Source organism: Alosa pseudoharengus, unplaced genomic scaffold, assembly GCF_046254945.1.
Source record: "Alosa pseudoharengus isolate Yale_2024_CS ecotype anadromous, Long Island Sound unplaced genomic scaffold, YU_APseudo_1.1 YU_APseudo_1.1_scf_14, whole genome shotgun sequence".
Classification (NCBI taxonomy): Eukaryota; Metazoa; Chordata; class Actinopteri; order Clupeiformes; family Clupeidae; genus Alosa; species Alosa pseudoharengus.
This window is the reverse complement of record NW_027468609.1, coordinates 29694363-29709905: the sequence shown is the minus strand read 5'-3', so window position 1 is coordinate 29709905 and position 15543 is coordinate 29694363. Positions and strand designations below refer to the sequence as shown.

The 15543-nt window shown below is 40.7% G+C and overlaps 2 protein-coding genes and 1 long non-coding RNA gene across 3 annotated transcripts in view; all 3 read left to right on the top strand.

The window, feature by feature from the left end:
- The first annotated feature begins 2877 nt into the window (after positions 1-2877).
- Positions 2878-6959, top strand: gsdf (gonadal somatic cell derived factor). Its single transcript, XM_076283430.1, has 5 exons — positions 2878-3121; positions 5018-5193; positions 5319-5393; positions 5537-5667; positions 6828-6959. Exons 1-5 carry the CDS (start codon positions 2991-2993, stop codon positions 6957-6959), a joined length of 645 nt encoding a protein of 214 aa, XP_076139545.1. The 5' UTR covers positions 2878-2990.
- A 1522-nt stretch (positions 6960-8481) lies between these two features.
- LOC143122526 (uncharacterized) lies at positions 8482-10116 on the top strand. The gene is made up of 2 exons (XR_012986711.1): positions 8482-8947; positions 9237-10116. It is a non-coding gene; the product is annotated as an uncharacterized LOC143122526 (long non-coding RNA).
- Positions 10117-15085: 4969 nt separating this feature from the next.
- The window catches only part of aff1 (AF4/FMR2 family, member 1), a 39569-nt gene continuing 39111 nt past the window's right edge, over positions 15086-15543 (top strand). Inside the window, exon 1 of the mRNA XM_076284598.1 lies at positions 15086-15385. Within this exon, the coding sequence (XP_076140713.1) occupies positions 15369-15385 (17 nt within the window). The 5' untranslated portion in view covers positions 15086-15368. The remainder of the gene's footprint in view (positions 15386-15543) is intronic.

Here is a 15543-nt window from a genome sequence, read left to right as displayed (position 1 = left end):
CTGATTGTGTAAATAAAATGCTTCACATTCAGTGGTTGGTAGTTCTGGATGACATTCATGAGTAATTCTTAGAATTGTATGAGGTCTCCAGGCAACCACATTGATAGTTTATGGCTGTATGCTCCCTCATCTCATAATGTGGGCCTATTTTGTTTTTAAAAAAATAGACCAGTCTTCTAAAACGAAGCGCTTCAGTTGCGGACCTGGTGTAGCACGGGAGGGGGGGGGGGCAGTTCATCTGAGGATACTGTAACTGAGCAGTTCATCTGAGGATACTGTAACTGAGCAGTTCATCTGAGGATACTGTAACTGAGCAAAAATGATACTGATAGTGATCTTGATTTACACTTGAACCCCACATCAGCATTGATTAGATTTTTAAAAGCATCATTCCATTCTTGTGTTGGGTTTTGCTGCTTTTCTGGAATCTTTGTCCTTGAGGGGCAGGTGCAAAGCACAAATATTATTTTCCATCCTATCAGTGTGAGATTTGAGGCTTTCATGTAGGGCCAGAGCTGCAGGGAGTTAATGGAAGTACTCGGCCAATCCCCCGTCTAGCGTTTCTGTCTCTCCCAGGACTCATGGGTCCTCCCCAACTATCCATACAAAGGCTGCTTCATTCGGGGGCCAAGAGCCCTGTCATTTGCCCTGGTCTAAGGGAGGCTGGGTGAAACTGAACAGCATCATGCTTGGGCCTCGAAAAAGATAATCTTTATACAGCTGTATGCCGTTGTAAAAAACTATAGTCTGTGTGATTGTCAGGTCAGGTTTGTGCCACTGGCTTCATCCTACACTGCTGTGTACTGCTTTAAACATTGATCACAAGTTTCAATATATTCAGTATGCGCTGGAATGGTATAGGAATCCATGACACCAGTCCCATGATCTAGACTGTAGTTATCATGGCAGGACAGGACAGACCCGGTGCCATAAGTGGAGGCCTGGTGTATATAGTATATATATTTTTTGTAGCTTTTTTGCCTTTAATTTGACAGGATAGTGGAGAGAGTAACAATAAGCGAGTGGGAGAGAGACATGGGGTGGGATCAGGAAATGAGCCGGGCTGGACTCAAACCCAGGTCCTGGTTGGCACATGGACCTGAATATGGTATGGGTTGGTTTGGCAATGTTATGACAACTACATATATTTAACCATTCTCTTTATTAGAATACAACCAGGACATACAGGTAATACAATATGTGCACAGTACTAATACACTGTACCTCTGGTTTCAGTCTAAACTCCAGTGCACATAGCCCACCGAAATGAGTGTGCAGACACTTTCTGTCACTTGTCCCCCCTTAAGGCCTCCTGCACATAGGCGCCAAAATGAGTGTGGCACTTTCAACGTTCGACTACTTACATTCCATTATTTTCAATACAACCCTGCACACCACCACCAGACCCTTTTGCTGCCATGTAGATTATGATTCAGGTCTATTTTTGACGTCGCCACTCAATTGTTTATCGAATGCTTGTCAGTTGAAAATGTTGGCGCTGAAGGGACAGAAAGTGTCGGTGCACTTATGTCAGTGGGTGTGTCTCAAACAGCATACTTCCGTCAGTACACTGTTAATGTGCACTGAGCACCTACTTCCGTAGTGCTCACTTTTCGATTGTTAGTATTGTCCCAAAAGGAAAACACTTACCGGAAGTGATGCTCTTTGGCGCGAGTAGTGTTCATTGTTCCACACTAAACTTTTTGACTGTTATTAGGGTGTCATCAAGGTACTTTCAGTGCACAGTTTTTGTGTTATCTGCAAAATATACTTAAACTAAGTATTTGCAAGTAGGCGGTTTGAGACACAACCAGTGCCTATATAGGTGTGCTTAAAAGCCCCATTGTTGTTTTAGCAGTGTTAATGACCAGTCTTGTTGGGGGCTCAGAACTGTCTGTTTCTGGTTCTGACACATTGGTGTATCTGCCAGCAACTTCAGGTGACCTGCAGGGAAGGCATGTCTATCAGTGGCCTGCAGGGGAATGACGACTCCATCAACATCTTCCCCCTTGCAACCTTGCAAGGTCGGTTATTATAACTTCACAATTGGTCCATTCTAACGGCCATCCAAATCTAGTGGTGGCTCGAGACTGTATAATTGACTGGACTGGAACTAGAACAAAAACTCCTAATGTCCACATATTTCCTGTTTTCTGGTTGAATTCTAATAAAGAGAGTGGAAAATCAATATGGTTCTCATAACATTGCTAGGGCAAACAGGTAAGATGAGATTGAGATTCATATTGAGATTCATGGAGCTTTAGGATAGTCCTCAAAATAGCATAATCTGATATTAAGTGATAAGAACAATATTGAATAGGGGCTGAATGATTTTACACATGGATTTAGATTGGATGTTTTATTTTTAACCTGAGATCTGTCCTCAAAAATCACCATAATGTCAAGGGTTAAGGGGGTCCATTGGTCATTTGGTCCATTATTCAGAGTGTCTAACCTTGTCCAGTTTAGAAGCTGGATGAAAATCCGTCAAAACAGCCCAAATGTTTCATTTCATTATTAAGAAAAACTCTTTTGTCCCGTTAAAGAGTATCCAGTGAAACACCTGGCTGGGCAGAGTAGCTTATCATCTGGGGAGGCTACAACCATGTATGATATGTTGCTAACTTCCCCTCGTTCTCCCTGCCTGTCTTTCTCTTCTTTGTCTACCGCCACCCTCCCTTGTTCCATCTCAGAGTTGTGAGACATGAAAACAATGTAGAGTATTTCAAGGACAACCTGGTGAATGTTCAGATAAAACGATTCCCAGGCCTTTACCAACAACAGACATTCTTACTTAGCTTCCGTTGGATTTAGCAGCTTCTGCCTGAGCATCCCTGGGCAATCACACTGCCACTGCTGTAAACTGATGAACATCTATCAAAGCCGGTGATCCTCACCAGCCACAAGGCACCTGTTGCATATCTACGACGGACTGATACAACAACATTGTAACCGGACGATAAAACTGGGAAAAAACACATAATTCAGTCATGTCCGTGGTGATGATTATACTGATTCTGCTCTTGGCCAGTCCATTGGGAAGGACATTTGTCCTCCAACTGACGGAGAAGGAAGCTGCTGATTCTGCCGTATCTGCATCATCTGCCCAAAGGAGCAGCAGGTGAGTTGCAGTCACTAATGTCAAATGATGAAAAATGTTCAAAGGTCCATTCCTAGCAGTGAGTATAAGTGCTTTAATTGGAGCTTCTTTGAAGGACTCAAAGAATTTTTGCTCAGATGCAGTGGATTCTCTGACCTGAAAATATATTTTCCAGTTAAAACAAATTGTTTCATGTATCACAGTCAACCAACTGAAAAATACATGTTTTTGTTTTTTTTCAAGTTTAACTACTGCATTAGACAGATAACACACCTTCATTTTGAGTTATATCATTAAATTATGTTAGATTTCCTTTGGTATGTACTTTCACATTTGCTTAGCCTTAATAACACTTGTTATTATGTTACTATGTAACTGCAGACCTTCTGCCTACTGCCAAAGATTCAGTCAGGGCGGGAAACTACTTCCTTTTTGGGTCAGCATGTTGTTGCGCAATCACACCTGGTTATTGCTGCATGCAAAGAGTATTTGCCTATTTTCCATCAAAACATTTTGAGTTAACATTTCACACCATTTAAAGTGTCAGCTCTGTAGACAGTTGTGATTGTTAAGATATGTTTTGCAATGTTAAGATTTATATTTTAAGATTAAGGTCTGTTTTATGTTTGATATTTTTAGTGCTGCGGCGAGACACGGCAGGTGAAAACATCGTTTTTTCATGCACTGGTCAATTTCGAGATTTTGAGCTAGTATGTTACCTTAGCATGTATTCTATCACACTACTACAACAAAAAAGTCCGATTTACACATTTAGGTGTTTATTTCATTATATTGTGTCTACTCGCGCCTGTATATTTCTCCTAAATTCAGCAAAAGTTAGCATTCCAACCTTGCATGCACTCCCGCGACCGTCATACAAAACATATCACGTGTAGTACCGTTGGAAAGCTCTGTTTTTCCTGTATCACGCTATGTGATCCATATATGGACACTTCCTTTGTATCAGCAACCAATCGCGAAAGTTCAAATGTGAGTCTAGGCTGAGAACGGAATCTCATTGGCTGTCTTTCAAGGCTGTTTTCTCAAAATGAGTTTCCTCTCCCACTCTGAGCACGAAAACTCCACTTCAGAAGCACTTAGGCCTACATACACCAAACTTTCTAGACGTTTGCCTAACTATATGTAGAAGATTTTTAGAGAGGGGTTTGTTGATATATTATTCCTAGCTTGACTTACATGACATTTTATGCCTAAAAACATGGCAAAAATCGATTTTTAAGGGCTATTGACAGCATATTCTGATTTACAGGATACCAAAAGTAGATATTCATAAATCTCTCTGTAAATTTTTTTCACATTTAATATCTGAACATAATGAAAACATAATGTTGAACCTGGCTGAATCCAATGCTCAGGTTTTGTGCCTTAAAATGTATGCAAATTCACGCATATTTAATGAAATAATGCATAATTTGCATATGTAAACATTAAATTACAGAAAACTCGTAATACATTTTTTTCTCATATTAATGTATGTAATCAACTGGGGAAGTTTCATAGTGATATCTGGTTGTTAAAAATGTTACCCTATTCACCTGTAGTGTCTTGCCTTCATTTGTCATTCTCGATTCTATTTGACAAAAATCCTTGCACCTTCTGATTATTGAATGTCACTGTTTTCAGATATTGTTGACATTTTTTGAATGTTTGAATGTTTTTGGTCTTGATCTAAGGCTATTGATATAGGGATTTACCAAGAATAAATTACCTATTGATTTAGAATAATATATTGTTCAATAAAGACCTAATACATGCCCAATTGTCAGGTGACATTAATGCTGCTCCACCAAGTCTTCACTTTTTCCTGATGTGCATATGCTGCTGTATACCTAACTCTGCATAAGGTGGTGTTAGTCTAACTTCTGTGATGTGATGTTTTGTGTGTATGCTGTGTAGGTGCCAGAGGGAACCACTGCAGACCATCCGCGAGAGCATCTTGCAGGGACTGAATCTCAAGCAGGAGCCCCAACACCAGAACACCGGGATGGCAGAGCTGAGGGAGCAGTGGAAGGCTGCCTTGAAAGTCAGTGGCCACTCAGGCCTCCCCATTCAGTCTCCTCTACCAATGACAGGTACATCAGCAGAGACAGCTCATTTAGTTTGCTATGATTAGAAAGTATTGTAACCATAGGGATCGATTTTTTAATATAATTTTAAAAGATTTCTTGAAAAACATTGTTAAATGTTGGCATTACAGGGAATGAAGAATACCCTGATGCTCCTGCCACAGAACTGCAGTGTTGCATGCTCTCCTCACAGGTCTTCATCAAAGGTGAGAAACCGCAGCCACTCCCACTTTGTAATTGTCAGCTTGTTTGTTGGTCTGAATAGCAACTCGATGAATAAGCTATCCTATTTCATTTTTAACTTTGGTTGTTGCATTTTTCTTCCACAATTTTCCAACCTGTTCTTCAGATTTGGGCTGGGAGAAGTGGGTCATCTACCCAGAGAGCTTCACCTTCAGCCAGTGCAGTGTTTGCAGCCCACGGTCAAAGCCCAGTGAGCCCCTCTGCCCAAGTGCACCCACCGCTGGCGCCCCTTCACAGGTACTGTACTTCACACATGCGCCTCTGCCTCTCTACAGGCAAAACTCTACATCCACGTGCTGCAGAGTGACCTAATGAACTAGATACATTCTAAAACATGTACTACCACCAACAGCACCGAGAGGACATTTCTTTATAGACAGAAGCATTTGGGTTTGGTCCAGAAATACTAAATGTCTTACTGACAGGACTGTCTTCCTAAATGTCAGATGAGAAGACTTTGAACAGTGGAATGCTGGCAAAAAACCTCTTTGACACTGTCAGATATAAGCAAACTCAACATGAACTTTAAAACCAGGTTGCTCAATCAATTCATAGAGCAGAGAAACTGGCTTGACTATTGGGTCAGGTCAGTGTGTGCTTTGGTTCATTGCACATGCACAACTACAATAAAATTACATAAAAGAAAGTAAGCATTGTACACTGTAACTAAGATTGAAATGACTTGTCTTTGTTTTGCACCCCTCCTACTTAGTACTTACTTAAAGATAGGGTAGGAGATAATTTCTGAAGCATTTTTTTTTTAATTACTGGAGTTCTTCTGTACAACCTGATAGTTTTACAGAAGATCTATTATGAGATTATGAGAAGTATTATGAGATACTCTGACATCACAACAAAAAATATCAGTCACCTCACTTCTGGAAGCCACAAGGCTGTCATCTAAAGCCAATCCAATCATTATGTGTGGGCCGCGACAAATAAGGTACTCCATTCTGTCTATCCGGCAAGCTGTTAGCAACTTAGTTGGTTGGCAATGGGAAATTGCATTGCAACTAACAAAGTTGCTAACTTTTATCAACTATGGTTTTGGGAAACGCGCCCCAGGTCAGTTGTGTAAACAACCTAGAGCATCAGTGGATGTGAGCTCCCACTATACAGGACCTGTACAGCACACGATGCGTCAGTAAAGTCAAGTCTTCAAAATAATTCAATATAATTAATTACAATAACCCTCAGTTAAAGACACCACTCACCCTAGCCACAGTATGTTTCAGCCTTCTGGAAAGGGTATCACAGTCTCTTCAGTACACTTTCAAAATCAATCTTTTCTGGCTGTGTTTTCCAGGGTCTCCAATTATACTTTTAATTAAAAGTTCAAGTGCATGATTTTTGGCCTTTTCATCTGTCAATCTAATGTAACCTTATTCCTCACACAGGTGCCCTGCTGCCAACCAGTCGCCCATGACCTGGTGCCCTTCTTCTACCTGGATAAGAGCAGCACGCTGGTCATTTCCTCTGTGCCTATGACCCGCCAGTGTGGCTGTGGGCAAGGATCTGATCCTCATTAGGTCAATGTTTTTAGGTCATTAGATCAATGTGATCTCTGCATCATCAATGAGAAAGGTACTGCATTAATAACAAATAGACAGGCTGTAACTTTCTGTCTGGTTTAGATATGTGGACTGAGACTCTTATATTAGATCCAAGTTACATGTATTTTGAGGTCATTATGATCATCTATCTCTGTAGGCTACAGAGGATATTTTTACTGCGCCTGTCTGCTGTTTCAGGAAGCACATAATCTGTTTTTTTTGGTAATCATCAAGTCCTAGGTTTCTCTGTTTTTTGGAACATGAAATATGAAATAGTACACCATGGAGCACTTGTATTTTAAAATCAGTGTGGAGACTAGATTAAATCTCCACATGTGCTTGCTGCTATTTTTTGGCCATATTTCATTCACTCGTACCATGAGTCTGCCAAGGAGGGAGAAGATACAGTTACTTTGTGTTCCTTGAAAAAATGTGAGCACTCTGTAACCATGCAAGCCAAACATTTTCTGTGTTTTGTTAACCCTCTAGCAACAGCAGTGAGGTCTATTAAAGGGAAAGCTGATTTTAATTAGTGACTGTGAAACAGTGAACTTTTCACTAAATGCTCTATTTTTGGGAAGTGCCAGTATTGCTAAACAGTGTTGACTTAAATAGAAACCCATATTTGAAACTGCAGCAACCTATTGGGGAAAAATAAATAAAAACATCTGTTACTACATAAGATTTTAACATTTCAAGAATATCCACAAACGTGAAGTTGGCCTACATCACATTTTAGCTGTAAGACAGTTTGTAAACCATGTTGTCACAAATATTTTTCAACATAGCTTAACTAAGGGGCATTTTGTTCTACTACATTAGAGAGCACACAGTCAAAAACATATTTTTTTTAACATACTGGCTACTTTGTAATTTACTCATGACTGCTTGTGAGTTCTAAAGAGGTGAACTGAGAAGTTCTGAAGGGTTGAAGCAGTTCCCATGACCTCAGTATGCCTACACTGGTTATATTATGTCTTTGTAAGTTCTCGAATATCCCAGATCACGTCGCTAGTATATGCACCCCTGGGTATAAAAAAAATAAATCTTGTTTACTTTTGGGGAACATGGTCTTCTGCTCTGTACTTGTTCTTTTCCTCTTATGTGTATTTATGGTGAATTCATTCATCTCTTTATTTTTGACTTTCAATTGTGTATTTAGCTCTTGTAGATGAGAAATGATTAATCACAAACACTAACAATTTCTTATTAGGTAATAGCTACTGTGTTTAAATACACCACATTATGTTAACTTTGTATTACATAACTTTTCATGAATAAAGGCTGCATAAAAAATCATATGTTTGTCATCATTTCATTTTATTAGGATTTTGCTTAGAAAACAACATTTGTTTGAAAAAGCAGTTATTGTAAGAGATCGGGTATACTCTCTTTACTCAGCTGAACATTTACAATCCTGCTTGTATGGCTTTTAGTTTGAACTGCTGGAGTTATCTCTGGCATCGTTCCACGGCATTTGTCATGGCTTGTTGCGCACTTGTGGAACAGGGCACCAGCACTCTGCAGCTTCTAGTCTCTCTAAAGTTTTATTTTCCGTTACTTGTCTCTTTAAGTCTAAATAAATATGGAAAGACAGTTAAATTAACCTCTTTTTATCATGTGACATTACTCTGGGAGAAAGAGTGAAGAAAAAAAGTAAATAGCTAAGGGCTCCTGCCCTGCCCTCGCTTAGCTCGTCTCTAAATCACTCTCGATGGGAAACTGGGGCAGAATGGCGGATTTATATTCTTTCTTGATTCACACTGGCATCTTGTCAACATTATTCATGGTTACACTGGCTGTGGACAGGGCCATGCTGTGTGAGGAGGACAGTCTCCTGGTGGAGATGTCCAGAGATGTGGAAATACCATCGGAGTGTGTGCTGAGCTGCACCGCACAGACGTATGGCAGAATGCTATTGAGGCAGGACATACAGACTGTCCGTTTCAAATGCTCTTACACAGGTGAGATTTTAAAACCTGCATAAAGTTAAACGTATAATATGAAGTTAAATAGTTTTATTGCATATCATTTTGCAAAACATTTAACCAAAGATGAAATCATGGTTCTTGAATTTCCTTGAATCTATCTATCTATCAGAGACTTATTAGATTGTGAGGAACTTGCTAAGGCTATGCTTGCTAGGTTATATATTTTTCACATTATTAAATGCAATAGGTCAAAACAATGTATGACTCCATGTTTATAAAGAGAAACTGCTTGTGGTCACAAAGCAAAGTATTTTCCCCACAGGGGATAAAGGAGAGTACTGCTGGCCCACGCGCATCAGCTGCAGTGCAGGAGAGAGCTTGCTGCAGGCTTATGTCATCTTGCCCGTACACAAGTCAACTATCAGTGGTGAATCACCAGGACTTCAAACCACCTCGGTCACACACAAGAATCTGCTGAGACCTTACCGAGGACAAGTACCTCTTTCTGATGAATGTGGCCTGTTCTATAATGTCATGGACTACTTCGGGGGGACAAAGCGGGAGCCAAATTTCTGTGTTAAGGTGGTGCCACACCACCACATCCTGGGGGAGAGCATGCGATGTCCACCTTTCCTTGTGACAGTTTGGCAAAAGCAAAACCATTCCCCAGTCAACCATGGTGAAGGGTGACTGAGAGTTTGGAATCTGCATGGTCTTTGTGTTACGTAATACCTAGTAGGACATTTTCCTGTTCATGTCAAAGTGACCTGTTGTAATATTTTACTTAACAGAGAATTTGAAGTTCAATGGCTAGTCGTATTGCATGGTTACAGAATGCTAGGCCTATGTATAGTCTGATTAAACACCATTTATACAAGGAATGTTAACTCTAACTTCTAATAGAAAAATCTTAAATGTAAAAAAAGGGTTTGGACAAGAGTCTTGGACAGACCATGGAGTCAGACTTAGGAACTTCTTTGATACCTAGGAAAATTGGAATTGGAAAAACTGTAAATGAAGCTGCTGAGAATTTGTGTTACTGATAAATAATTCTGTGTTCATGTTTGATCCAAGCAAGGAATCTTGTGAAAAAGACTACTTCTTGTGAAAAAGTAGTGACTGAATGTCTCTGAATAACACTAAAAAGTATAACCTATTGAGGTACTAACAAGCAAACATAAATAAAACCATATCATTTTGTACTCATTTGGGATTTTCAGTTCAAGCCAGGACTACCTAACTTTCCTTTGACTGTGCTGCCCTCTACTGTCCATGTAGAGCACATAATCTTAAATGACTATATCTAGTTTTTCCACAGGATGGAGCCCTTCTATATAGAACAACACAAGTCCTGCTGAGCGTAGAGAATATATTTAACCAAATCCACACTATTTTAGCTCAGCCTCCTCTGTCTCCTCAAAAATGGGACCCAAGGCTCATTATGAGTGGACATTCTGATGGGGGATTTGGATGAAGAGAAGGCATGGAAACGTGAGAACACGGAAGATGACAGACACACTCACTAGCCTAACGCTAGCACAGAGTGAATGAGAAACAGAGAGCAAAGATATACGTACATAAAACATCTTTGAGTGTGTGTGACTCATGTGGGTTAGGGAGTCAAACATCTGACAGTGTGTCCTCAGTGCATTTCCCAGATGTGTGCCTGTGTAAACAGTGCCCCACAATCCCTTACCCCCACACCACCCGAATTCCCTCTATCTGTCATATGGTGGGGAAGAGAGGGGAAACCTGGCAATGCAGAGTGTGCAGGCTCCCCTACTTTACAAGGTTTGAGTTACAGCCTGAGCTTTGCCAGTGGTGAAGTGAAATAGTTTCTGGCACCCTCTGATAAACCACAAGGGACTTGGGAAGCGGGCTGAAAGAAGATGTGGGATTGGACTATGGGATTCAATTTCTTTTTTTGCCTTTCCATTCTACTTGCACACATTCTTTATAATTGTTTTCTACTGCCACACATAGCAAATGGCACTATACTGACTAACTGGCTGTCTTTCATATAATGGCCATCACATTGGAACCACCACCCCTCCCAACCCCCCCCCCCCCCCCTTCTCTAGTGTTTGGTAGCCTGCCAGCCGATCTGCGGAGAGTGTCCAGTGTCTGACCTTTCTCCTTGACTGAGTCACTGGGCGTATTAATGGCTGCACGTGTCTGTGCCCATGCTTGCTCCGACTGAGCTGTCCCCCTCTCAGCCAAACACAGGCTCACAGCCATCCACCAATCTGAGACACGGCCCACTGACATGTAGAGGAAAGCATGATGCTGATTGGTCCTCTCAACCACCTGCTTTGATTCTGTTGCTGACAGGAAATATTATCATGACATGCTCCCAAACAACCACACAGGCACAAATTCCCAAACACATGCACACACTTGAGTAAACACACACACACACACACACACACACACACACACACACACACACACACACACATCCGGATGTAGTGTGCTGCTCACATGCTTGTGGTGATTACTGTAGTTACTACACAAACTCTTTACTCCTTATGCAATGGCAAGTAAGCTGCACTAAAACCAAGAAACTAATTTACCACACTATTATTGATAGAGTATAAACAAACATTTTGCCAAGGCTGTTCAGTTGGGAACCTGCCTTGACCCCAGGAAGTTCCTGGAAGTTTTTTGGAAAAGAAAAAAAGGGTTCAAATCTGAAAAGCGGAAAAGGACTAGTACAAGCACAGGCTGTGTCTAGAGCAGACGGTGGGAACAGGAAAGCCTTTTCTCTACTCACACACCCCACCATACCCCATACCACTACTCTCTCACACACACACACACACACACATCATCCTACAAGAGAATACTTAAGGCACACAGTGCACAGCATGTTAAATTCAACACTCACTTTTTTTAGTTTGTGGGCTTCTGCTTCAGGCTTTATAAATAAAAAAAACAGCACAATACAAATGCTGGAGATGTCTGAGGTCACATACATTTATTTATTTTTATTAGGAATTCTAATCCCAAATCTATTTCCTAATTCATCTAACTGAGGCACAGATATGCTTAATTTTGAGCTTTAACTTTACTGACTTACACTTATTATAATCTATCTTCATCACTCTAAGACATACAGTGTCATTTTTCTACAATCTTATATGCACTCCCTATACAGTTCCAAAGCCTGTGTTGTTAATTACCACATGCCTCCATATGTTGCTCCTCTCTCCAGAACTAAATTCAGTTCCATGTCCTCCACCAGCCTCTAGTTTCATCTCGCAGTGAAATGGTCCTGCATGAAGCCCTCCTACCCTGACGTTGCTATTTAACCCATCAGTGGGATACATATAAGTAAGTAAGTATAAGTATATATACTCTTTTGATCCCGTGAGGGAAATTTGCATTTATCCCAATCCGTGAATAAGTGAAACACACTCAGCACACAGTGAACACACAGTGAGGTGAAGCACACACTAATCCCGGCGCAGTGAGCTGCCTACAACAACAGCGGCGCTCGGGGAGCAGTGAGGGGTTAGGTGCCTTGCTCAAGGGCACTTCAGCCGTGCCTACTGGTCGGGGTTCGATCTGGCAACCCTCCGGTTACAAGTCCGAAGCGCTAACCAGATGCAGACGGGAGCATGACTGAATCTAAGTCGAGGGAATCTTGTGGGAAGTCATTGTACATAAGGATTGGTCCTTACACTTGAACTAAGATATTGCACTCTGTAGTCTCTCTCTCTCCCTCAAATATATACACAGAGAAGCAGAAACGTTTATTTTAGTTTATCACATACCATTTTCCAGGGTTGTTGTTTCTACCTTTTTTATGGGTTGAGCAGGCAGCAGGCATAACCAAAAATTATCTAATAAGAAAAGTCAACAGATCTGGCTCATGGCTTCTTGGTGATATCTCTCCCAAGAGGTAAGGTCGATGAATAATTATGATAAGTGCATTAATATGAAAGAGCCAACCACAGACTATATGTGATTTAAACAAAGCACACAACTTGGAGCAAGCTAACAGCTATACTTAGTTATGAATGTTGGTGTCTTACAGTAGTTCCATTACAGAAGAGTGCCTTTGATACTTGATTTGAAATTTGTTGAATTTCCTGTCATGCTCTACACTGGCAATATAATATTTTGGATTTTTAAGAAATGTATGTGAGCATTTCAGCTAATGGACTCCCTGCCTTTCAGTTGACAGGGTAGTCAATGGGAGGACAGCCTAGGAAATGAAACCTATGTGTGAAACACTGAGGCCAAAATACACATTTATTTTTGGTCAAAATCATTAACAACAGACCACTTATAGGTCTACATTTCTAGGTATACCTCTTTTTGGCCGTCCAAGTGGCCATAAGACTTTGAAAGTTACATCTTCACTGTGCATACAAAATGTCCATTCACTTTGTACAGATGGGGGTTCACTGGGCTATTCTTGTGAACTTACTCTGACTTCAAAAATACCTGATACTCAATACCCCCTATCATAGCCCCTGGGTGACTGGTCCTGCCTCTGGTTGGCATGGTTTAATGTGTGCCAGGGTGTATTAGTGAGTAAGAGATAGTGTATGTGTGTCTGAGAGAGAGAGAGAAAGGGAGAGAGAGAGAGAGAAAGGGAGAGAGAGAGAAAGGGAGAGACAGACAGAATGGACGCCTGCCTTTCCAAGATTCTGGGATTTGCAGCTCTGTGGTAGGAGGTGAGGAGAGATGGGGCTTAAAGGGCTGCCTACTCATCGGAGTTGTATTCACACATCCCCAAAACAGGCCTGTGGATGAAGAAGTGATATTTCCACTGTACAGTAAGATATGAACTCAAATTGAGATTCTGCTCATGGATGAACATATTGAGTTTATAAAAGCGTATTCTCCAAAATGCATTATGAAACTTTCCAACACATGTACCTTGATTTATAAGCTTGATTTGACTTTAACTGCAGCACTGAAGTCGGTCTATAGTCAGGCTATAGACACTTTACCTTAACAAGAGAAAAATCACATATGACAGCAAAGTAAAACAAAATGCAGTTGTCCAAATATGTCAGTGGTGACAGTGTTTGTGTTAATGGAGTATTTTACCAACTATGCCATGTTGATGTAGTTATTATGTTTTCTGTTGCACACAGTGACACTGTGTGCATGGACATGTCTGCATGCCATCATTTATCAGTGGACTTTAACTTGTGAGGAGTGGCTACCTTATCTTTATCTTATAGCATTACTCCGCGATAAGCCTTTTGGATGTGTGTGTGGACAATAGGACATACTACTGCAACATCACAGTGCATGAATTTACTGCACCAAAACTGAAAACGTGCCTATGATACCGCAATGCATGGATAGGACAGAATGCACAGTTTCACTCAAGAAATCTGAATATCAAGATTGCAGAGTGCTGGTTACTAAATCACAACTGTACTCCTGGTGCAGGACAGAGGTATCAGCCCTGACTTGCTGAGTTTGTTTTGCAACTGCTTTGTTATACAAATGTGTTTTCCATCTGATCTAACACTAAGCACTTTAACATCAAACAGTAATACACTGGAGACTAGACCAAAACCTTCTAATCAGAGAGCACAATTTTACACACAAGCTGCATTTTAAAGACTCTCTTTCCATGGTTTTGTTTTGAGGACAGAATTAGACTAAAATTACAAATATTAATGTTGGCCTACAGATCAGCCTATAAAACACCTTTGAAATTCAATGGTAGAAGAAAACAAGTCAAGTCAAGTCAAGTCAGATTTATTTATAAAGCGCATTTAACATGCACATAGTGCAATCCAAAGCGCTCAAGACAGCATGTGAGCTTTTGGCCCTTTAAATATCACATCATGGCTTTCCTCTAAGAACTTTCTTCATTCTGTTAGGCTACACACGCGATTTACAAGAATACATGACCTCTATATATTTTTACTGTAGATTGCCTATATTCCTTAACAAAAAGATGTCTCTTCTGACTCTACTGACTCATGAAGAGTTTGCCAAGCTTGGTCAGAATAACATGTCCATAATAGGAACGATATGGCCGTACCATTCCTCTGGACAGGGGTGCTGATGTAAAAACTTATTTGTCAGAGTTACCGAATTGACATTCATGGTGACTACGTTTCATCGTGGTTAATTAGGAGATCAACTATGCAGGTGTTGAAACTGTTGTCCTGGCGTGTGTTTCATTTTTGCGTTTGTTACGAGTCCGGTCTTTGAGAAGTGTAATCAGCGCACTAGAATCCACTAGATCCCCGGATGACTGGTGGAATAGAACAACCCACGGTGTTCAGGGATCAAGAGCCTAGCCATCCTGCTACAATAAGTTGAGAACTATGAAAGAACAGTCGTAGAAAAACATTTTGTATTATATGTTCGATGTTTTTCAACAGCTTAACCATGTAAGATAGGGCATTCGATCAGCTACGGACCAGCGAAAACCCATGGCAAGCAACTTGAAATTTGGCTCGTAAAGCGCACTATGGCTGCTTGGCCAAGGTAAGTAGCTAGCTGCAGTTAAATTCATTTACCCTGCCAACAGGCTAGCTTATTGACATTTGTAGCTATGAAGTTTTGATTGTGTCTTCTAGCTTGTTTGATAAGCATGACGTCGATTAATGTATATCCGTGTTCAAAACGATCTGATATCCTTTTTA

Excerpts from the sequence above, each read along its gene's own strand:
- gsdf (XM_076283430.1), top strand. The coding sequence starts at position 2,991 with ATGTCCGTGGTGATGATTATACTGATTCTGCTCTTGGCCAGTCCATTG. Across the intron at positions 3,122-5,017 it reads TCTGCCCAAAGGAGCAGCAG|GTGCCAGAGGGAACCACTGC; the intron begins GTGAGTTGCAGT and ends TATGCTGTGTAG. Across the intron at positions 5,194-5,318 it reads GTCTCCTCTACCAATGACAG|GGAATGAAGAATACCCTGAT; the intron begins GTACATCAGCAG and ends TTGGCATTACAG.